Source organism: Dendropsophus ebraccatus, chromosome 5 (genome assembly GCF_027789765.1).
Source record: "Dendropsophus ebraccatus isolate aDenEbr1 chromosome 5, aDenEbr1.pat, whole genome shotgun sequence".
NCBI classification, from domain to species: domain Eukaryota; kingdom Metazoa; phylum Chordata; class Amphibia; order Anura; family Hylidae; genus Dendropsophus; species Dendropsophus ebraccatus.
Window position 1 is genome coordinate 31,403,067 of NC_091458.1, and position 23,695 is coordinate 31,426,761.

The 23,695-nt window shown below is 46.1% G+C and overlaps 1 protein-coding gene across 1 annotated transcript in view; it reads right to left on the bottom strand.

Annotated features, from left to right (window-relative positions):
* RDX (radixin) overlaps window positions 1-21,210 on the bottom strand; it is a 64,013-nt gene extending 42,803 nt beyond the window's left edge. Inside the window, exons 1-2 of the mRNA XM_069969769.1 lie at window positions 21,117-21,210; window positions 3,809-3,863 (exon numbers count right to left, since the gene is read on the bottom strand). Coding sequence (XP_069825870.1) covers window positions 3,809-3,820 — 12 coding nt within the window. The 5' untranslated portion in view covers window positions 3,821-3,863; window positions 21,117-21,210. The remainder of the gene's footprint in view (window positions 1-3,808; window positions 3,864-21,116) is intronic.
* Between the last annotated feature and the right edge of the window lie 2,485 nt (window positions 21,211-23,695).

The following is a 23,695-nucleotide window of genomic DNA, read 5'->3' on the forward strand; positions in this document are numbered from 1 at the left end:
TAGGCTACAGCTGAAACAGCCGTGATCAGAGAAACTTCTGCCAAATATAGGGGGGGGGTTCCAATCAACATTATTCGGCAGGATTGGCGCTGAGGCACCCAGCACCCACAAATCCTGTGCCCAGCAGCAGTGATCAGGCGTGTATGCTGCTGCTCCAATAAAATCTATGGGCCCTGTGAAGACAGTCAATATAAACACCACTTTATTCATAAGGGGAATAGAGCTGATGTTTGATTTGTTCTTATTATGGAGCAAAAAAGAAAAAAAGTCTCCATAGGTCTGTACAACAGATTTTGCTTATTTTTGCTTCTACTGTTTGCAATATGGGCTCTATATACACTACACTTGTGTACAGCCTATAGGATCCTCTCCAGCAGACTGCATTGTATCTGCCCTCCCTTTCCATTCCAGACTGTGCACCTAATTTCTCTGTGGCACTGGCCAACTATGTGTATGGGGGGTCTCCAGTCTCTTCCCAGACACACAGCTGTCAGGTCCTTTTGCTCAATGGCACATAAGGTGCCAAGACTGGAATCTGCTTATCCCCTCTCCCTGCCCATTGAGAACATATTGTTCATAGTGTTCATATGTATGGGTGGGTCAGGTAAGACCAAACAAGCATTCAGCTGACACCTATGTGTATATCCAGCTCAAAGCTACATCAATGGCCTTATAGCGGGGGCATCAAACTCATGTCCATCCGGCTGTTTGAAAACTACAATTCCCACCATGGCTGGACAAAGCTTGTCCATGCATGATGGGAATTGTAGTTTTGCAAATGCTACATCCACAAGAGCCTGACCACTGAACCAAGTACTATTACATCTGTGCTTTGAATAGGTACTTTAAGCTTGCAAATGCGATGACCTCAGCGTGGAGCAAGCGTCATTTGTTTACGGTCACTATTGACACACACAAGAGGCGAGAGAAAGAGAGAGTCCCCAGCGGGTGTGCGGCTCAGCAGAATGCTGGGAATTCAAGCATCAGTCCCAGCATGTCCATGACGTTAAGAAAGAGCATCTCGGTAAAAGCAAAACCTGTAGCATTGCTCCCTACTGCCTAGGAAATCCATTGTCCCTGGGAAAGCTGGGTCTCAATCAGTACGGCTGTCACTTCAGCTAGAATAGGGGCTCTATAGCCAGGCAGGGAAAGGCACAAAAAATACAGGCACTGTATCATTATACCACATGGGAAACAACCCCCACAACCCCCACTTGTTAAAAGGGTCCCTCAATGATAAACAGATCACAAAAGGATCCGCTGCTGAGACCCCCAGCGATTGACCTGTCAGTCCATAATTTCTCTGCAGCACCCCAGCAGGTGATGTGAGGCATTACACAATGTCCATTCAAATAATAGGCCTGTCTGTGTAATACAGGACAGGATGGGACCTCCAGAGCAAGAAACACTCTTTCATTCAACTTAAAATTTAGAAAAGCCATTGTATCATTTAAGGGTTATTTGAACAACTCCGAAAGAGATTTTTACACCTTAGTATGGTGGCACCTGTGTATGCCGGGGTGTGGAGAAGTCTGTAAGTATTAGTTTTTTTTAAAGAGACCCTCTCATTTCCCCCAGGCACCTGGCTCCAAATGCTGAATCCTGTTAGTTCTATTTTCAGCTGCTAAAACAAGTGGCACATGGAATTGCCAGAATTCCCATAGACTTGCACTGCATTACATTTGCAATGCAAGTCTTTGAAACAGCCGGCAATTGTGTTTATCACTTGCTTTAGCAGGAGAGGACGTGACGGACGGAATTCAGTGCTTGGAGCAGGATTCCCTGCTCTTTTATCTGCCTGTGCAGCTATAGAAAAAACAATGGGGGAGATTTATCAAACATGGTGTAAAGTGAAACTGGCTCAGTTGCCCCTAGCAACCAATCAGATTCCACCTTTCATTTTCCAAAGAGTCTGTGAGGAATGAAAGGTGGAATCTGATTGGTTGCTAGGGGCAACTTTACACCATGTTTGATAAATCTCCCACTTAGTGTAGGGTAGCATGGAAAGGACATACAGGAGCTGGGTCAGCTATTCTTCTCTTTGATAGAAGTCCCTGCTACAATAAGTAATTTGCCAGAAGCAAATACCCACAAATCATAACTTGAATTTAAAAAAAATGTTGGAAATATTCAGAGCAAAATCTGTTCCTGCTGACAGATTCACTCATTTTCCCGATGGCAGATTTACGCATTTTTAATTGTGATGCTTCCATAACTTGTTTGAATGGCAGCTAAACATTACTGTGCTTCTCCGAAGGCAGCTGGCCACCCATCACGTATGTATATTATAGCTCCGGCAACAATAATAGGGATGGGAGAGGTTAGGTAGGTAAGGAGGGGGGCAGGAGGTAATGCTGAACCTCTGCTGATCTCACACATAAGAGCTAAACAGTTAAGTTTGGGAAAAAGAAAACCAAAAACAAAAGACACCAGAGATCAGCGACACATGCGTAATTACATGTTGTGGCGCTGCCCCCGCCTGCATTACTTCTGTTTTTCCATTCCAGCAGGAACAAAAATAGAGGTGACTGGCAATAAGAGCAGTCAGCACAGGAGTCATTGTCTGCTCCCTGCGGCCGCCTATACTCCTCACCGCACAGGGCTGGCAGATCACCGGCACATACATGGCCGGCTATAAAAAGGACAGTAACCACAACTTACCCTGATGCTGGGAAGCTAAGCTAAGGGCCCTAACCTACTCTTAAGGGAGAACTCAAAAGGCTGCAACACAGGGCTGTGCCATGTGTATCAGGGGCACGGATTGAGCAAATGTTAAAAATCAAAGTCACGTTAAAAAGTCAGAAAACTGCAATCCAATCATGTAAAAAAAAAAAATAATAATAAATTGCAATTTTGTGGTCCAAAAAGTTTAGGATTCTGAAATGTGTATTTCTGCATCAGGTATCATAGCCTTATGGGCCTCAAAACAGCAGAAATCTTTACGCTACTTTGTTGACATGCTGTGTCCGTACAGTAATCCGGAAATTTTAACTATTTCTGAGATCCCGGCATCATTATGAATAATTATGACCACATCCAGTTCTCTAACCCATCTTCCGTATGCGGACAGTAATCACAGAACAGGTGAAGGCCCCCTTACTGTGTTTATCTGAAATAATAATAATCACGAATAGTAGAAAAAATGGAGTAGCCGCATTTAACTCCGTCTATATGATAACAAGAGAAAAAATACAGTATCGGCACTCACCTCGTTTTCTCTTCTATCTTTATTAAAGTACAAAAAACATGTAATTCGTGCCTATCGGCACACAGGTGAGTGAGGACAAATAGTGCAACACAGCGACTGACCGTTTCGCGTGCATGCGTACTTCGTCTACGGCTTAGCACTAGACTAAGCCATAGACAAAGTGCGTGTGCGTACGAAACGGTCCGTCGTTGTGTTGCACTGCGTTTGTCCCCACTGACCTGTGTGCCGATAGGCACGAATTACACTTTTTTTTGTACTTCAATAAAGATAGAAGAGAAAATGGGGTGAGTGCCGATACTCTATTTTTTCTCTTGTTATCATAGATTTTGCTGGATCCTTTACTCTTTACATGCTGAGCACCACCATGTGTCTGTATTGAGTACTCCATCTCCCAAGTAACCACTGACTGGGAAAGCTGTTTGCCGCATAGTGTGTAATAGGTGGTGCAGGTCTTTGTATCTCTTTTTGGTTGGACTCCCAAGATGGTCATAGACTCCGCAATAGAGAGATTATGTTTTGTTTTTTTGGCTTAGAAGCAAGAACAGAGGGAAGCAGAACACATAAAACCAGACATAAAATTACCCGTTATATAATACTCACCGGCTTCGGCATCTTGTCGGCGCTCTCACTATCAGAGACGAATGATTGTCCGGTCCTGCCGAAAAAGAATCATTGCAGTTAATGTCAGTAAAACAAGATAATAAAAACCACAGCTACTAATACAAGTCGTGTGTGCAGAGCGAAAACCTATCAACATCAAACGTTATCAGCGTATTATTAATAATACTGTATATAACAGTCAACAGTAACATGATAACCACCAGCCTAATACCGTGTAAGGCCTCTGTGCTTCTATGGATCGGAGACATGTTTCCAGCACACAGATGATCAATCGGACCAACAAAGGGTTAATTTCATGTGGAAACGCAGCCAGTTAATTCAGCAAAATTGATAAAAAGCTGGTGACATAATACAAGATATGACAAGAGTAAAGAAGAAAATCCAAAGAATTTAGCAGTGGAAATTGCAAGAGAAGACAAATACATTAAGGGTACAAACCCACACACCGTATAAACAGCAGATACGCAACAAATACGCAGCAAATACGCAGCAGATTTGTTGGTACAGATTTGATGCTGTGTTCAGTTATTTAGATATAATCTGCTGCGTTTTTGCTGCGTATCGCAGCAGTAAATACGCTGCTTATACGGTGTGTGGGTTTATACCCTAAAGGGGTTATCCAGCGCTACAAAAACATGGCCACTTTTTCCCCTCTCTTGTTTCCAGGTCAGGTGTGGTTTGCAATAAAGCTCCATTTACTTTAATGGAACTGAGTTTTAAACCCCACCCAATCTGGAGACAAGAGTGGGGGAAAAGTGGCCATGTTATTGTAGAGCTGGATAACCCTTTTAATGACTTGGCTCAGTAACACACAGAACACATTGTGTAGGGAGAGCGTGAAGAAAAGGCCGTTATATTAATACCTAATATCCGCACTAAGGCTGAGGAGTATAAGGCTGTCCATATAAGTTCTTTAGACCAACTTCAGCAGGACCTGCCAACCATCTAAGGGCCAGTTTGCCCGCCAGCCTCAGTGTCATACAGGCAGTCTATGGGAGGCTGGCGCACCTCATTGACACGTCATTTCTTCCACGCGGAGAGAGGAGACCTGCGAACCGCCCATAGACTGCCTGTATGATACGAAGGCTGGCGGCATACTAAAGTGAAGAGTTCCTCTGCAGAATTCCGCCAGTTTTACTCCGTGTGAACTGGCCCTAAGGCATAAGTGTCAAACTGCAACCCTCCAGTTGGTGCAAAACTACATTTACCATCATACCTTGAAAGCCTAAGCTTTAGCTGTCCAAGGCTAATGGGAATTGTAGTTTTGCAACAGCTGGAGGTTCCCGAAGGCTTGACACCTGTGATCTCAGGTACAAGGAGATGTCCGGGCTCTCCCCAGAAGCCCAACAAGTAAAGCCCCAATTACATGGGGCCATGTTGAGGAGCAAACAAGCTCTGTCAGCCCTCGTTTGCTCCCCATTCCCCGCTCGCTGCTGGTGCTATTACACGCGTCAGAAGCAAGTGGGTGAGAGACGGGGAAGGGGCTGCGCGGGTGATCGCTAGATTGTCTGGGCAGCCTATAGCAGATAGCAGCGGTCTGCTGCCGCCGCTCCTGTTCCGATGGCAGCAGATCGTTGCTATCCTGGTTGTTTGTCTTTCAACATGTTGAAAAACAAACGACAGCAACGATCAGCCGACATCATTCATGTATATTAGATGCACACCACTATAATCATCAAGAAACATGCAGAATAGGGACCCGTTAAAATGGAACACCAATGGGGAAAAAAATCTTTTAAACCAACTGGTGTTGGAAAGTTATACAGATTTGTAAGTTACTTCGCCCTCGCCTAAAAAAAAAAAAAAACTTGCGTTCTAGTACTTATCAGCTGCTGTATGTCCTGCAGGCAGTGGTGTCTTCTTTCCAGTCTGACATAGTGCTCTCTGCTGCCACCTCTGTCCATGTCAGGAACTGTCCAGAGCAGGAGAGGTTTTCTGTGGGGATTTGCTACTGCTCTGGACAGTTCTTGACATGGAAGACTCCAGTAGATGAAAAATCTGTACAACTTTCTAACACCAGTTGTTTTGAAAGATAAAAACTTCACTGGAGTAACCCTTTAACTATCTAAAGAGGCCCACAAAACAAACAAACAAAAAAAAAAACACTAGAGATGAGCGAATCTACATTAAGGGTGCGTTCACACCTACAGGATCTGCAGCATATTTGATGCTGTGTTGAAATGAAATCTGCTGCAGAAAATCAGCTGCAGATCCTGTAGGTGTGAACGCACCATAAAGGAATTTTTCAGTGCTACATAAACATGGCCACCACTTTCTTTCAGAGACAGCACCACTCTTGTCTCTAGTTTGGGTGCAGTTTTGCAACTCAGTTCCATTATGGTGCGTTCACACCTACAGGATCTGCAGCTGATTTTCTGCAGCAGATTTCATTTAAATAACTGAACACAGCATCAAATCTGCTGCAGATCTGCTGCAGATCCTGTAGGTGTGAACGCACCCTCAAAGTGAACGAAGCTTAATTGCAAACCACTCCTGACCTGGTGACCAAAGTGGTGCTGTCTCTGGAAGAAAGCAGCCATGTTTCTTTAGCACTAGATAATCCCTTTAAGATGCACTGAACATGAATTTAAAAAGTCAGCTGTCAATTTTTTTTAGACTTGTAAAAGTCGTTCCACTTACCCAGCGTCCCGATTCCCCAGAGAAGTCTGGAATAGACTAATAGACTATGGACTGTGCCATTGGGAATCAGAAGGACTTTTACAAGACTAGAAGAATCAATCAGCGATTCATTAGATTTGGGTTTGCAGAGTATTACTGTAGATTTGCTCCACTCTTAAAGGCGACTTTTTGTAGAATCCGTCTACTTGCCCCATGTCTCTGCCCCTCCCGGGATCATCTATAGGCGAATGATGGCAGGAGAGGTCATAGTGTATTGTTTCCCTCCATTCTCCAGTCCAAGCTCACAGGGTCTGAGGAGATTGGGGATGATGTGAGAACCTATTTATAAATGGCCGCCGGGCGCAGGAGCCACTGATGTTATTTACAGCCTGGCAGCTGCACTTGGCACTGGGATCTAGTCAGACCTTCTTTTTTTTTGGCTATCAGGCCCGGACAGAAGGCACTGACTGCAACATGGAAACATAGAATGGGTTATTGTAATCCAACATTAACCCCTTATAAACCAACCTATACTGCTATACTATTCTAAGAATCAGACAAAGTGCAAACAAAAAAAAAATAGTGAGTCTCCTCACCAGGCAGGGGGGTATATGGACTGGTTAAACATGTCACCCATATCGTACAATGTGACCGCAGTCAGGCATGAGATGTCGCAGGCGGTTTTCATTTATATGGGACAAGTATATGACATTCCCACCAGCGCCACTTGTAGACACGAGCCCCCGGGGAGAAGATGGCAGCTGTGAGGCTCCTGCTTGTTTACTCCTCAGTATACAGGATATACATCCTGATCAGTCCCCCTCATGACCAGCCGGGGTCCTGAGCACACACGACGGCTCTTGCCTCCAGGAAAACTCACATCGGCGAGGAAACAATGGCGACTCCATCACTACTGACATATAACTGTATAAACAGGACTAGACACTACAATATGCGCTGCATCCATCCCCAGAGCAAGTGTTACATATCTGTCCGTACAGTCTATAGCAGGGGTAGGGGTCTGGGCTCTCCAACTGCTGCAAAACTACAACTCCCATCATGCCTGGACAGCCAAGGCTTTAGCTGTGCAGGCACAATGGGAGTTGTAGTTATGCATCAGCTGGAGAGCCAAGGTTCCCTACCCCTGGTCTACACTCTATACTCTGTACCCACAATCTGACCCCCCAAACTTGTACCGTCAGATAGCTGCCTTTAATCCAGGATCTTGTCCTGGGGTCCGTTCGGCAGGTGATGCAGGTTTTGTCCTAATAAACAACTTGCTGCCCTGTGTCAAACTGGCATGGCCTAGAGTGTCTGTGCCCTAGGCCTACACCGCCTCTCCATCCCTCTTCACCATTAGGAATGCCCCAGGCAGGATTTCTCCTAATCATCACTTGGCTAAGCGGTACACATATGCAGTGTTCAGACAAGTGATGATTAGGATTAGTCCCTTTAAGGGTCGGTTCACACATACAGACTCACAGCATAAATCTGGCTGCGAGTCTGTCAGGTCCTGGCAGTTCCCTGTCACTACATACTCGCAGCGGTCTTAACGACCGCTGCGTGTATGTAATTCTGCAGGCCCCTTAACCCCTTTGGCTCCCGCCCCGCTGTGTCTGTATATACATTACCTGTCTCCTGCATGAGGTCCTGGCGTCCTGCTCTCCCGCCCGGCCAATCAGTGTGTTGCCCAGCCGCAGCCACTGACTGGCTGGGCGGGAGAGCAGGACAGCGGGACCCCGTGCAGCGAGGACAGGTAACGCATATACAGACACAGCGGGGCGGGAGCCGAAGGGGTCGGCAGAATTACATACTCGCAGCGGTCGTTCAGACCGCTGCGAGTATGTAGTGACAGAGAACTGCCAGGACCTGACAGATTTACGCTGCGAGTCTCTGCGTGTGAACTGACCCTTACAGCGAGACTTGCACTGATGAAAACTTTTGACGTGCCCCAATGTCAAACGTTTTTTTTAGTTATGGGTATGCTTTATACATTGTTGTGAGGTGAGTGTATTGCATTTTATTAAAAGACCATAGCAGGCTGTCATTTTTTTTTTAAAATAAAACTGGAGGACTTCTTTAAGGACAAGTCGGTGTAGTTGGCGATTATATATTAAAGTTGCATAGTGCTGGATCTACTACCAGCTTTTTTTGCACCATGAAAATCATCCCTCCTGATGGTAAAATGGAAGATGTCAGGAATTCTGCTCTGAATAAAGGGGTCCTCTTCTCATAAGAGAGACAACATTATGCCTGTATTCACTGCTGTATTTCTCTTCCATACGGATATGTTTTCATATTACAGAGATATCATTGCCAAGTAGAGCCACATATGAAAACCTACCAGAAAAGAAAGTAGTATTCCCTTCTTAAAACTACTAGGGAGGTTGCATGATGGCAGGGGACTTAGTCCTTTGACCTCATAGTTCCTACAAGTGGAGGGGTCACAGTGTTGGGTTAGTTCTTCATCTCCAGTTTTTAATTCCATAGTTGTCCCCAGCCACCAACTATGCCAGGGGGAGGGAACCTTTGGCTCTCCAGCTGTTTAAAAACTACAAATCCCATCATGCCTGGACAGCTAAAGCTTTGGCTGCCTATGCATGATGGGAGTTGTAGTTTTTAAACAGCTGGAGAGCCAAGGTTCCCTACCTCTGCGCTATGCAAAAAGTAGAATAAGGGGCAATCTCACCCAGTGCTGTGCCTACTTCATCCTCACTTGTGATACACAGAAACACATTTCTATTTCTTATAGTGTGAACCCGGCTTATAGGAACACATGGTTTGGGGCACTTCTTATGTGACCTTTACAATACTACTTGTGTTTCGTGGAGTTAGATGAGAAAGTAAAGAATAAAATGCTTTGTAAATCACTAACATATGCCACCTTCACTATACATCCTTTCTGAAGGCCTCCCAAGGCAGACAATGAAGAGCTGGTATACACCGCTATGTAAGGAGCCGCTGTTTATTTTTACTGTATGTGTATACAATATGCCTGAAAGCCGCACATCTGTGTGCCTGACAGCGGAGAAGCCTGTCTACCAGCACAACATACAGCCTAACCACATCACCAACGTAACGACAGAACGGCTCCCATCATATCACTGCACCAGCACAGCATACAGCCGTCTAACCACATCACCAACGTAACAGAACAACTCCCATCATATCACCGCACCAGCACAACCTACAGCCGTCAAATAATAATAATAATAATAATAATAATAATAATAATAATAATAATAATAATAATATTTATTTGTATAGCGCCAACAGATTCCGCAGCGCTTGTCAAACCACATCACCAACATAAACACAGAACAGCTCCCATCATATCACCGCACCGGCACAACATACAGCCGTCTAACCACATCACCAATGTAATGACAGAACGGCTCCCATCATATCACTGCACCAAGACAACATACAGCCGTCTAACCACATCACCAACGTAACAACATAACGGCTCCCATCATATCACTGCACCAAGACAACATACAGCCGTCTAACCACATCACCAACGTAACGACAGAACAGCTCCCATCATATCACTGCACCGGTCCACATACAGCCGTCTAACCACATCACCAATGTAATGACAGAACGGCTCCCATTATATCACCGCACCGACACAACATACAGCCGTCTAACCACATCACCAACATAAAGACAGAACAGCTCCCATCATATCATCGCACCGACACAACATACAGCCGTCTAACCACATCACCAACATAAAGACAGAACAGCTCCCATCATACCAGCACAACATACAGCTGTCTAACCACATCACCAATGTAATGACAGAACGGCTCCCCTCATATCACTGCACCAAGACAATATACAGCCGTCTAACCACATCACCAACGTTACGACAGAACGGCTCCCATTATATCACCGCCCAGCACAACATACAGCCGTCTAACCACATCACCAACGTAACGACATAACGGCTCCCCTCATATCACTGCACCGGCCCACATACAGCCGTCTAACCACATCACCAATGTAATGACAGAACGGCTCCCATCATATCACCGCACTGACACAACATACAGCCGTCTAACCACATCACCAACATAAAGACAGAACAGCTCCCATCATATCATCGCACCGACACAACATACAGCCGTCTAACCACATCACCAACATAAACACAGAACAGCTCCCATCATACCAGCACAACATACAGCTGTCTAACCATATCACCAATGTAATGACAGAACGGCTCCCCTCATATCACTGCACCAAGACAACATACAGCCGTCTAACCACATCACCAACGTAACGACAGAACGGCTCCCATCATATCACCACACCAGCACAACATACAGCCGTCTAACCACATCACCAATGTAATGACAGAACGGCTCCCATCATATCACTGCACCAAGACAACATACAGCCGTCTAACCACATCACCAACATAACGACAGAACGGCTCCCATCATATCACCGCACCAGCACAACATACAGCCGTCTAACCACATCACCAATGTAACGACAGAACGGCTCCCATTATATCACCGCACCAGCACAACATACAGCCGTCTAACCACATCACCAATGTAACGACAGAACGGCTCCCATTATATCACCACACCAGCACAACATACAGCCGTCTAACCACATCACCAATGTAATGACAGAACGGCTCCCCTCATATCACTGCACCGACACAACATACAGCCGTCTAACCACATCACCAATGTAATGACAGAACGGCTCCCATCATATCACTGCACCAAGACAACATACAGCCGTCTAACCACATCACCAACATAACGACAGAACGGCTCCCATCATATCACCGCACCAGCACAACATACAGCCGTCTAACCACATCACCAATGTAACGACAGAACGGCTCCCATTATATCACCACACCAGCACAACATACAGCCGTCTAACCACATCACCAATGTAATGACAGAACGGCTCCCCTCATATCACTGCACCGACACAACATACAGCCGTCTAACCACATCACCAACGTAACGACAGAACGGCTCCCATTATATCACCGCCCAGCACAACATACAGCCGTCTAACCACATCAGCTATGTAACCACAGAACGGCTCCCATCATATCAACGCAGCCACAAAAAAGCCGCTTCATTAATAATTCATTACAACAAGGCTGCAACTCAATTCTATTGAGGGGCAAATGCATCCAGAGCTCTGCAGCTAGGCTATGGAGAATGCTGGGAGTTGTAGTTCTGCAACAGCTGGAAAGCAACAGGTTGAAAACCAACGATCTTCAGGATTTCTTCTTCCCTACTGAATTTATTGGGAAAAAAAAAATCACACCTTCCTGTTGACATAATCAGGACTGTAATTCAGTGTAATTCTCAGCATGGAAAATTCTCCGCAATACTAATATGTATGAACCTGTGGATGTAAGTTTACCAGAGGAATGTTCACATACCACCACACGAATAGTTGTTTTTGTAGCATTTTTTTTATCTACAAAATTTAACGTATGAATTTTTTGCATAAACGACCAAAACAAATCTGTCATGTGTGAACATACCCTTGTGGGGTGCAGGAGCGTGCCAGATTTGTTGAAGGTTTGGGATGGAGATTCGGTGTAAATGACTGTAAAATGCATGTGAATGGGGATTTTCCAACATAGCCATTGGTGGCAGCAGAGGAGCCTTGTTGCTTCTCACTGCTGCCCCTAATGTTAAAAAAAAAAAAAATATATATATATATATATATATATATATATATATATATATATATATATATACGAACACGTTTTCTTTAATAAAGTTACATTACAAAGTTTAAGAACATATATATATATATATTATTTTTATTTATTTTTTTATTTTATTTGCTGGAATACCCTTTAAGGAAAAAGTCCTTTTCATATCATATCCTGCACTATATACTGGGTAAAAGAGTTTCCCTTTAAAGTAATGAGCTGTACCCTATGAGCAGATGAGAAACATCTAAGCTGCTTATATGTCCCTATAGCACTCGGGGTGCTGAGGATGAAGGTTTATTTGTTAGGGCTCATGCACACTGAGCAAAAGAGGGGGATTTTCGTCAGTTTTTCCGCCCGTTTAAATTGAGCAAAGCACTTTTCCATTGTTTTCAATGGGCTTTGCGCTGTGCTTTTCACACAGCAAAATTTCCGTCTGTAAATTTCCATCGTGGATCCGCTTTCCACCCAAAGAAATGACATGTTCCTTCTTTGGGCGGATTCCGCTAGAGGAGTCCTATAGAAGTCAATGGGGCTTGAATTCCGCTTGTTTTCTACTCAAATTCAGCTCCTATTCTGCCAGAGCATAATAGAAGAGGAATTTCAAGCAGAAATCTTTCCTCTTAAATTCCTCGTCTTTTGCCCAGTGTGCATGAACCCTTACCTTGATGCTGTTTTCATGAACTTTGTAGTTTATTAGATATGTAAATTATGTGTTTGGTGCACTGGGGACAGGACTACCACCCTCACCAATCCGCCCTGGGCAGCTGGCATCTTCTAATAAATGACGTCACTGCAGTATTGATCAGGAGGGCAGGCCGGCTCGATCAGTGCACTAAAGGAAGGTAAAGAAACTTCCCTTCATCCTCAGCTTCCCCTGCACTATAAGCATGCTTCGAACATGATGAGTTTCCCTTTAAATGAATGTCTACAGTTGTTGTAAGACTACAGCCTTCAAATGTCAGAGCATGATGGGAGTTGTAATCTTGCAACAGTTGTAGAAGACTGATCTCGATTCTAGTTGGGAGTCAGGGACGGCATGAATACTGAGCTATTCTTCCCTGGCAGCATGCACGAGGATGGAGATTTCTATATGCACCATAGAAAATCTAATAAACCAAACTGGAAAGCTGCAGCTTTGATGTGAGGATTTAAGGCGATGGTGGGAACCTCCAGGACAGTCTCGTCTTCATCTTCTGCTGGGGAGAGATGACAGTGTGACACGCTCACTTCTATGGTTTGTTTTCCCAGTAAATCCTCATTTTCTGCATAGCGGATTACTGACTAGAATAACTTTTACACCACTACATTGCTTCTATACATACAGCAAACCTATCATAGGATGGCCATTCACAACACACAACACTACTCTATACAGTAACAGAATGGACACTATGCCCTGTATCTGTATGGGAACCCATGGGTGACAGATGCCGCTCTGTGCCTATAAGCTGACAGTAGTCATTATAAATTACACTGGTCGATCTTCATGACCTATACCTGCAAAATGCATTGTGGACGGATCCTTAAAGAGAAAGTTATCAGAACATATTAGGATTGAATGTTCCCAGAAGGACTGGTTATGCTTCACAGCCGGAATCAGCCGCACATTTTCCATTGCAGGGGAAATTCAAATATATGGCCAAGGATGACGTGAGTTTACTGGAACGCGGATAGGTAGGGTCTTTGTGAGACAACCGTCACCTTAAAAAAAAAAAAAGTTTTGATTGGTTGGGATCTAAAGGCCCTATTACACGAGACGATTATCGAGCGATACACACACACAAACAGTATACAGTATATAGTGTGTGTGTGTTTTCCAGGAATAAAATCAGGGATGTGGGAAATGAACCTTCCAATGTCTTCTCTGTCAACCGCCTCTGGGGGCCTCTCCTGCACAGCACAAAGGCCGCAGGCCGCGGGTTCACCGCCACTCTTTACATGTGTGGCTGGAAATAGTTGTGACATAGCAGAGCCCGGCTTCCTCTCTATTTATACACAGGAATCCTACTATTCCCTGCAACGCTCCACGCCACTTCCCTTCATTATGTGTGAACGGCTGGCACTAAACACGTGACCCGCGCAGACAATGCGGATTTGTCAGTCGAGTAATTTGCAAGAGATAAAAAAAAAAAAAAAATTCTATTCCACCTGGGACTTGTTCTGCGACATCACCCAGCTTTCCACGTCTCTGAATGGAAAATAAGGAAGTATATGCAATAAGGGACAGGCAGATAACCATCAGGCTCTAACTGCTATGGGCAACGCTGGCAGTTTTAATTTTATATAGTTAAACGGTATAACAATAAGAGACAGCACTGTTGCCCATAGCAACCAAGCAGAGCTCAGCTGTCATTTCTGGTGTTGCTGGGAGGAAAAAAAAAAACCTCTGGCACTTACAGGGCCTTATCAATCAGAACTAAGATCGTAAGGGTACCCTAAGACTGGATTTGTCACCCATAGCAACTGGTCAGATGGGACCTTTTATTTTTTACAAATGTTTTAGAATTTAGGGAGTACAATGTGACTGGTTGCTATGGACAAGAATTCATGAGTCATGTAAACTGCCCATAGCAACCTATCACAACCTCTCTAAAGCACTGGAAGCAATGAAAGCTAAAACCCATCACAAGTCAGCCTCTCTAAAGCACTGGAAGCAATGAAAGCTAAAACCCATCACAAGTCAGCCTCTCTAAAGCACTGGAAGCAATGAAAGCTAAAACCCATCACAAGTCAGCCTCTCTAAAGCACTGGAAGCAATGAAAGCTAAAACCCATCACAAGTCAGCCTCTCTAAAGCACTGGAAGCAATGAAAGCTAAAACCCATCACAAGTCAGCCTCTCTAAAGCACTGGAAGCAATGAAAGCTAAAACCCATCACAAGTCAGCCTCTCTAAAGCACTGGAAGCAATGAAAGCTAAAACCCATCACAAGTCAGCCTCTCTAAAGCACTGGAAGCAATGAAAGCTAAAACCCATCACAAGTCAGCCTCTCTAAAGCACTGGAAGCAATGAAAGCTAAAACCCATCACAATGCAGCCTCTCTAAAGCACTGGAAGCAATGAAAGATGCGCGCTATGGCAACAACCATTTTTTTAGGAATCTTTCACTGTGCTATGTCTACTGAAGGCTTGAGGGGGCAGAGCTTGACACAGAACTTCACACAGGGATCCCCCTTTGTCGTACGCTGCCCCCCTTAGGCTGGGCACTGGGAACTACATGGAATGCTCTATAAACAACTGAATCGTAAAGAACCAAATGCAACGTAAATTACAGAAGAAATTCCTAGGCTGCCATCTTGGAAGGGCAAGAGTGGATTTTTTTCCCGAAGTGTGAACACACCCTAAAGAGCCTGTACTACAGTGTACAGAGCCCTATATCCACCATGTGCTGCTGTACATGCTCCATATGAAATCGGACATATTTGGGGTAAAGTAGAGGACCTGTGTATTCCTTTATGGACCCATTTTCCTCCGCTTTTCATACACATGGACGCTCGGTTCAGTCGAGTGTACATGAGCCCTGGAGCCGCTGCCAGATGCTTCTGTTGGCAATTACCACTCCCATCATTAATAGAAGACAACAATACAACTACAGCTTTATTAACAAGATTTACATAGACAGGAACAATAGCAGGTTTGAGGAATAAACCAAGCCATACAGATTCGTGAGATTTCTAGAGGCTGCTCATACTCCTTACCCTATATAATAAAATAGCACACATATTTATAGGGGAACGGGGTGGTATAGGCAGGTACACAGCTATACAGAGTCTATGGCGGCTTTAGGATGCACTGACCCTAAGCAGATCTGATCCCATTCATTTGAATGACGCTGGTAGAGATCCATGCGCTCATGCTGCAGCAACAGACGCATTGAGATATATGGCACCTTCAGTGAGTGAATATGCACAGTGTTGTATCCTCCTGTATGTCCTGTAGTGATATCTATTCTGTATCTGATCAGTTCTATATTATTAGACAGGACACTATAAAAGGTCTACCCCAGAAAAAGGGAACCTGCGACCCTCCAGCTGTTTTAAATCTACATTTCCCATTGTGTCAGGACAGCTAAAGCATTATGGGAATTGTAGTTTTGCAACAGAATAACGCTGAATTTATAAGAGCAGATTACGGCAAGCTGAAGGTCTCTTGTTAACAGGATCCTTCCAATTACTGTAAGTAAATGATATACATGCAGCCATTCATTCTATTACATCCCCTGGGGAGATATATAGCCAACTAACCATTTACAGAGTGATCAGTCAGCAAACACTCATCAGCTGATCACTGGGTTATTAACAAAGTTTTGATTTTTCAGAGTCTGAGGGTTATAGAACTGGGAGAAGCACATGGCTGAGCGCTTCTTTCCCCGTCTCTACTACAGGAGACCATAGGCACACTCCTGACAATTGTTCAGTGTAAATAGGCTAGCTATCAGGCATGATGGGAAATGTAGTTTGGCAACAGCTGGAGGGCCGAAGGTTCCCATCCCTGACCCAGTCAGACACTGTGTTCTTATGGAGCTGACCAATATATTCATGTCAGTTCCACAAGGTGATCCTACTCTGTAATGGGTTTTCCAGCCTGAGCAGTAGACAATGACTTTAACATATAGGAGCGATTCCCGTCCTCCAGGATGCAGCGTTATATCATGTGGTCTGCTCTTACTAGACTCTAGCTTGTATAATTACCATCAGGCTATGTTCACACAATGTAAAAACAAGTGTAAAAAAGTGCAAATAATGGTCGTTATTTACATTGTGTGAACACAGCTTTAGAGTGACCATAGAAAACTGTGCCTGACTGAGGAGCTGGGCGTCTGCTCACTTTCCTCATTGTACGGACTGACAGAATCTGGAGCCTACAGATCGGAAATAACTTCATTCATGCAATCTGTGCGGGTCTCAGAATCAGCCCCTGTATGTCCTGTAGTGATAGCCATCCTGTAGGGGATGAGTGCTGTATCCTCCTGTAGTGATATCCGTCCAGTATCCTCCTCTGTCCTGTAGTGATAGCCATCCTGTATTTGATCAGTGCTGTATCTTCCTCTGTCCTGTAGTGATATCCATCCTGTATGTGATCAGTGCTGTATCCTCCTATATGTCCTGTAGTGATATCTATTCTGTATCTGGTCAGTGCTGTATCCTCCTGTATGTCCTGTAGTGATATTCATCCTGTATGTGATCAGTGCTGTATCCTCCTGTATGTCCTGTAGTGATATCTATTCTGTATCTAATCAGTTCTATATTATTCTGTATGGTCTGTATCAGATCAGTGCTATAGCCTCCTATATTGATATCCATCCTGTATCTGATCAGTGTTGTATCCTCCTGTATGTCCTGTAGTGATATCTATTTTGTATATGATCAGTGCTGTATCCTCCTGTATGTACTGTAGTAATATCTGTCCTGTATCTGATCAGTGCTGTATCCTCCTGTACTAATATCCATCCTGTATGTGATCCGTGCTGTATCCTCCTGTATGTCCTGTAGTGATATCCATCCTGTATCTGATCAGTTCTATATTATTCTGTATGGTCTGTATCAGATCAGTGCTATATCGTCCTGTATGTCCTGTAGTGATATCCATCCTGTATCTGGTCAGTGCTGTATCCTCCTGTATGTCCTGTAGTGATATCTATTCTGTATCTGGTCAGTGCTGTTTCCTCCTGTATGTCCTGTAGTGATATCCACCCTGTATTTGGTCAATGCTATATCGTCCTGTATGTCCTGTAGTGATATCCATCCTGTATCTGGTCAGTGCTGTATCCTCCTGTATGTCCTGCAGTGATATCCATCCTGTATCTGGTCAGTGCTGTATCCTCCTGTATGTCCTGCAGTGATATCCACCCTGTATCTGGTCAGTGCTGTATCCTCCTGTATGTCCTGTAGTGATATCTATTCTGTATCTGGTCAGTGCTGTATCCCCCTGTATGTCCTGTAGTGATATCCATCCTGTATTTAATCAGTGCTGTATCCTCCTGTATGTCCTGTAGTGATATCCACCCTGTATCTGGTCAGTGCTGTAACCCCCTGTATGTCCTGTAGTGATATTTATTCTGTATTTGATCAGTGCTGTATCCTCCTGTATGTCCTATAGTGATATCCCATCTTGTATTTAATCAGTGTTGTATCCTCCTGTATGTCCTATAGTGATATCCCATCTTGTATTTAATCAGTGTTGTATCCTCCTGTATGTCTTGTAGTGATATCCATCCTGTATTTGATCAGTGCTGTATCCTCCTGTATGTCCTGTAGTGATATCCATCCTGTATCTGGTCAGTGCTGTATCCTCCTGTATGTCCTGCAGTGATATCCACCCTGTATCTGGTCAGTGCTGTATCCTCCTGTATGTACTGCAGTGATATCCACCCTGTATCTGGTCAATGCTATATCGTCCTGTATGTCCTTTAGTGATATCCATCCTGTATCTGGTCAGTGCTGTATCCTCCTGTATGTCCTGCAGTGATATCCACCCTGTATCTGGTCAGTGCTGTATCCTCCTGTATGTCCTGTAGTGATATCTATTCTGTATCTGGTCAGTGCTGTATCCCACTGTATGTCCTGTAGTGATATCCATCCTGTATTTAATCAGTGCTGTATCCCCCTGTATGTCCTGTAGTGATATTTATTCTGTATTTGATCAGTGCTGTATCCTCCTGTATGTCCTGTAGTGATATCCATCTTGTATTTAATCAGTGCTGTATCCTCCTGTATGTCTTGTAGTGATATCCATCCTGTATTTGATCAGTACTGTATCCTCCTGTATGTCCTGTAGTGATATCGATCCTGTATTTGATCAGTGCTGTATCCTCCTGTATGTTTAGTATCTCGGTACCGTCCCAGCTTACAATGGTTCATCTCCACCTCTATTAGTTTGCTTCCCCAATACAACCTGATCACTTACATAGATACGGCTTTATCATACTCTGCAACATTCTGACAGGAAAACTACTGGGAACTGAGCTTCAAAACCCCAACAAAACTGCGGATGGGAGAGATGCTGTTCCTGGAAGAAAGCTTGCCATGTTTCTCTAAGTTTGGATAACCCCTTCATCTACAACAATCTTCTGCCCCTTCACATCAATTCTCACTGTGGCTCAGTCACATTTACCTCTTATGTATGCATATGTGCCGGAGGTCACAAGACCTTTATACCATACAGCTAGATAAGGTGAAACACTAGTGTGAACAGGGCCTGAGCCTAACCGATTAGTATACTTTACAGTCTGCAACCTGTGGCTGGGAGTTGCACTCTATGAGGTTGCAGACTATGGCAGTAGTTTGCTGTATCCCCCCCTGTATCATCCATCCATGTAGTGTAATTCCAGGTGTATACAGGTAAGGCCCCAGCTGTACGCTGGCAGGTGATGGCTCAGGGTTATGGTGTAAATACCTGCATTACCTGCATAGATTACGGCCGGCGGTGTAGCGCGGCGTGCTCATACTTTATCCAAACATTATCCATGAAAAGCAAACAGCTGCTTAAGTGTCTCCATCCCTCACTCCACGGCCATAAAGCGCTGTGTATACAGAGCACGTCGCTGTATACCTGAAGATAACGCCGCTGTATACCTGTATATCACTGTTATGTAGCAGAGACGGGTTTCTCAGGTCACTGATGCTTCTGAAGTTATCACTGCAGCAATGGAGGAAAACGTGGTAAAGACTATAACAAAACCACAATAACCACACCTGCCATATACCGATATCCCAGACCTGACAGCTGGGACCATAACAGCCCACAAGCATCTCCTCTCAGCCTCATACACATGCATGCTCACAGAACATGTACGTCACGTCACACAGCTTATTTCCCCAAGAACAAAAGGATCACTCCCATATGACTGATCCTTGTTTCTCATCTGCCCCCATAGACAGCCACCAAAAAGTCAGACGAGGGTGGGGGTCTCTTTACGCCCCTGAGGATAGTGGGGAAAATATGGGCTGGTATGTTGAATTACCGGAGAAAAAAAGGGGTCCACCAAGGTTATATCACCTCCACCCACTGACAACTGATGCACGCTCTGCTGAACTGAGCCTGCATGTATAGTCATGTGGCTCCTTATTGGTGCAGGTCCCTGTCTATTCTGGACATTGGGTTAGATCGGTGATGTCCAGCTGTTACAAAACTACAGCTGTCAGGGCATGATGGGAGTTGTAGTTCTGCGATAGGTGAGAGACGCTGGGCGGTGATCACTCAGACTGTGAGACATTCACATTGCGTGAATACAAGGACGCACCATCCCCATCAGAGATAAAGGGCTGCAGACTACTACTCCCAGCATTCTCAACCCCCTTCTACCCACAAGTACATAACATATCAACTTCTATAGTGTCCAGTATATAGCATCATTCGCTCCAAAACCCCATACACCATCATAGTCTGACGGCTCCTCTCTTGAGTCCGACTCGTCTCTGCTGTTCTATCAAACGTTTAAATAATAATAATAAGAAGAAAAGTAAACGCGACTCCTCGTGCGCCATTCACGTTCACACGAGACATTTCCCCCAGAAGATGGGATGCCTATGTGGAACCTCGAACACTCCTTCACCGCCCCACAAAAAAAGTTAACTCTTTGCACCCAGACTGACATCTGAAAGTTGTAAAGTTTGTCAGCAGTAACAGGGAAGATGTAGCAGAGCTGAGTTGGTCATGTCATCCTTGACAACTCTGCAAAAAAAAAAAAAGTGATGCACCAGATGAGCAATGTTGCATGCGACACCCTGGGCTCTGCTGCATCAGGATGGAGGCCTCTATGTGACACATACCTGACCTGACAGCACACAGACACTACCCCCCGGCCGCCATCATGAACCTGCCCCCCTCCTCCTCTAGGATTACAATAACCAGCACCTAGTAAAGTTACCCTCATCCCCCCAGACTTATTCACTCCATAGCGCCCTGAGAGAAAAGGCGCTAAAGTAGTTGTGAAATGTCGCATGTTTTTGCGGGTACCTGTGTGCGGGCCCCGGGCTCCCTCCTCCTCCTCCTCCTCCCTCCTGCGGGCTCCGTTACTCGGGCGGCTCTGGAGGATGGCGGCGGCGGCGGCGGCGGCTGCTGCTACTGCTGTGTGGGCTGAGGCCGCGCAGTCTCCCTGGGGAGGAAGAAGAGGAGGAGGAGGAGGGAGAAGAGGAGGAGGCTGCACAATATGGCGGCGGCTCCTGGAGGGTCTGGGAGAGGGGAGGGGAGGTCACTGCCAGGGGAGACACATTATAGTATGTGAGGGGAAAGATGGAGGACAGTGCCCTGCGCCTGGCAGACATATTGGTGCTCACATCCTGACAGGACGACATGATGACACTTGTTGCTAGTTAGGAAAAGTCTCTTCTTGATACAATGTTTTACCACAGCAAGTTAAGAAAAGTAGCCATACTACTATAGTCAGCAGGAAAACACCTGTGGTCACTCCAACTACAACTCCCAGCTTGTCAGGGTGGCTGCTGAGAGTTGTGGGTTAGGGAACAGTCCCATAAACTCAGTAATCTCTTGTGGCTTTCCTGCTGTTATAAAACTACAACTCCCAGCATGCCTTGACAACCAGTGTTTGGGGATGGAATATTGGGAGTTGTAGTGTCACAACAGTGATGGGGAATCCTTAGCCCGCTATCTGTTGCAAAACTACAATTCCCATCATGCTTGGACAGCCAAAGCCGAAAGGCTTTGGCTGTCCAGGCATGATGGGAATTGTAGTTTTGCAACACCTGGAGGGGCAACAGTTCCCCATCACTGCCCCAACCTGTGGCCCTCCAGCTGTTGCAAAACTACAATTCCCATCATGCCTGGACAGCCAAAGCCTTCGGCTTTGGCTGTCCAAGCATGATGGGAATTGTAGTTTTGCAACAGATAGCGGGCTAAGGATTCCCCATCGCTGTCCCAACCTGGCTTCTCCAGTAAAACTACAACTCTCAGCATCCCCAACAGCAATTGACTGTCCTGGAATGCTGGAAGTTGTTGTTCACGTGGCTTCTCAAGCTGTTCTGAAACTACAACTCCTAGCATGTACCACCCTAGAGAACCCCGGCTTGGGGAACAGTACTATTCCAGTGATGGCCAACCTGTGCCTCTTCAGCCAACTCCCAGCATGTCCAGACAGCCAACAAAATAGTTTACGGTAGTGGTCTCCATCCTGTGGGTCTGAAGCTGCCGCAGAACTACAACTTCCAGCATGTAGTGGCTAGAGAACCCCAACCTCTCATTCTTTTTGCTCAGCCCACCATCTCTCATTAAAGGCATATTCTGGCAAAACTTTTTTTTTTCTTTCAAATAGACTGGTGTCAACAGATTTGTAATTTACTTCTATCTAAATATATCATGTCTTCCAGTACTTATCAGCTGCTGTATGTCCTGTAGGAAGTGGTGCATTCTTTCCAGTCTGACACAGTGCTCTCTGCTGCCACCTCTGTCCATGTCAGGAACTGTCCAGAGCAGGAGAGGTTTTCTACATGGTGGGTCTTGTGATCAGTCGGCCGGGGGATCAGTCGGGCGGCAGGAACAGAGGCAGGCTGGGAAGGAAGGTCCCCATATGCAGGGCCGGCGTGAGCTTCCGGCACAGACTGTCACACAGGCCGGAAGCTCACAGTGCAGCCCCGCGATGCCCGAACTTCCCTGCTCAGCAGCGGCGTGATGACGTCACACGCACGCTGCTGAGCAGGGAAGTTCGGGCATCGCGGGGCTGCAATGTGAGCTTCCGGCCTGTGTGACAGTCTGTGCCGGAAGCTCACGCCGGCCCTGCATATGGGGACCTTCCTTCCCAGCCTGCCTCTGTCCCTGCCGGCCGGCTAATCCACCGCCCCCCCCCCCCCGCTGGTCCCTCTGCCCCCCTCCAGCTGGTCCCTCTGCCATCCCCCCCCCGCTGGTCCCTCTGCCATCCCCCCCCCCCGCTGGTCCCTCTGCCATCCCCCCCCCCCGCTGGTCCCTCTGCCATCCCCCCCCCCGCTGGTCCCTCTGCCATCCCCCCCCCGCTGGTCCCTCTGCATCCCCCCCAGCTGGTCTCTCTGCGCTGTTCCCTCTGCCCCCCCGGCTGCTCCCCTGCCACCCCAGCTGCCCTCCCATCTTCTCCCCCTGCTCCCCCTCCCCCTGTCGCCCCAGCTGCTCCCCCTGTTACCCAGCTTCTCCGCCTTTCCCTGCCACCCCTAGCTGCTCCCCCTCCCCCTGTCGCCCCAGCTTCTCCCCCTGTTCCCCAGCTTCTCCCCTCCCTGTTAACCCGACTGCCCCCCTGTCGCCCCAGCTGCTCCCCCTGTTCCCCAGCTTCTCCCCATTCCCCAGCTTCTCCCCCTGTTCCCCAGCTTCTCACCTCCCTGTTAACCCGACTGCCCCCCTGTCGCCCCAGCTGCTCCCCCTGTTCCCCAGCTTCTCCCCATTCCCCAGCTTCTCCCCCTGTCACCCCAGCTTCTCCCCCTGCCACCCCAGCTGCCCTCCCATCTTCTCCCCCTGCCACCCCTAGCTGCTCCCCCTCCCCCTGTCGCCCCAGCTGCTCCCCCTGTCACCCCAGCTTATCCCCCTCCCCCTGCCACCCCATCTGCCACCCCATCTTC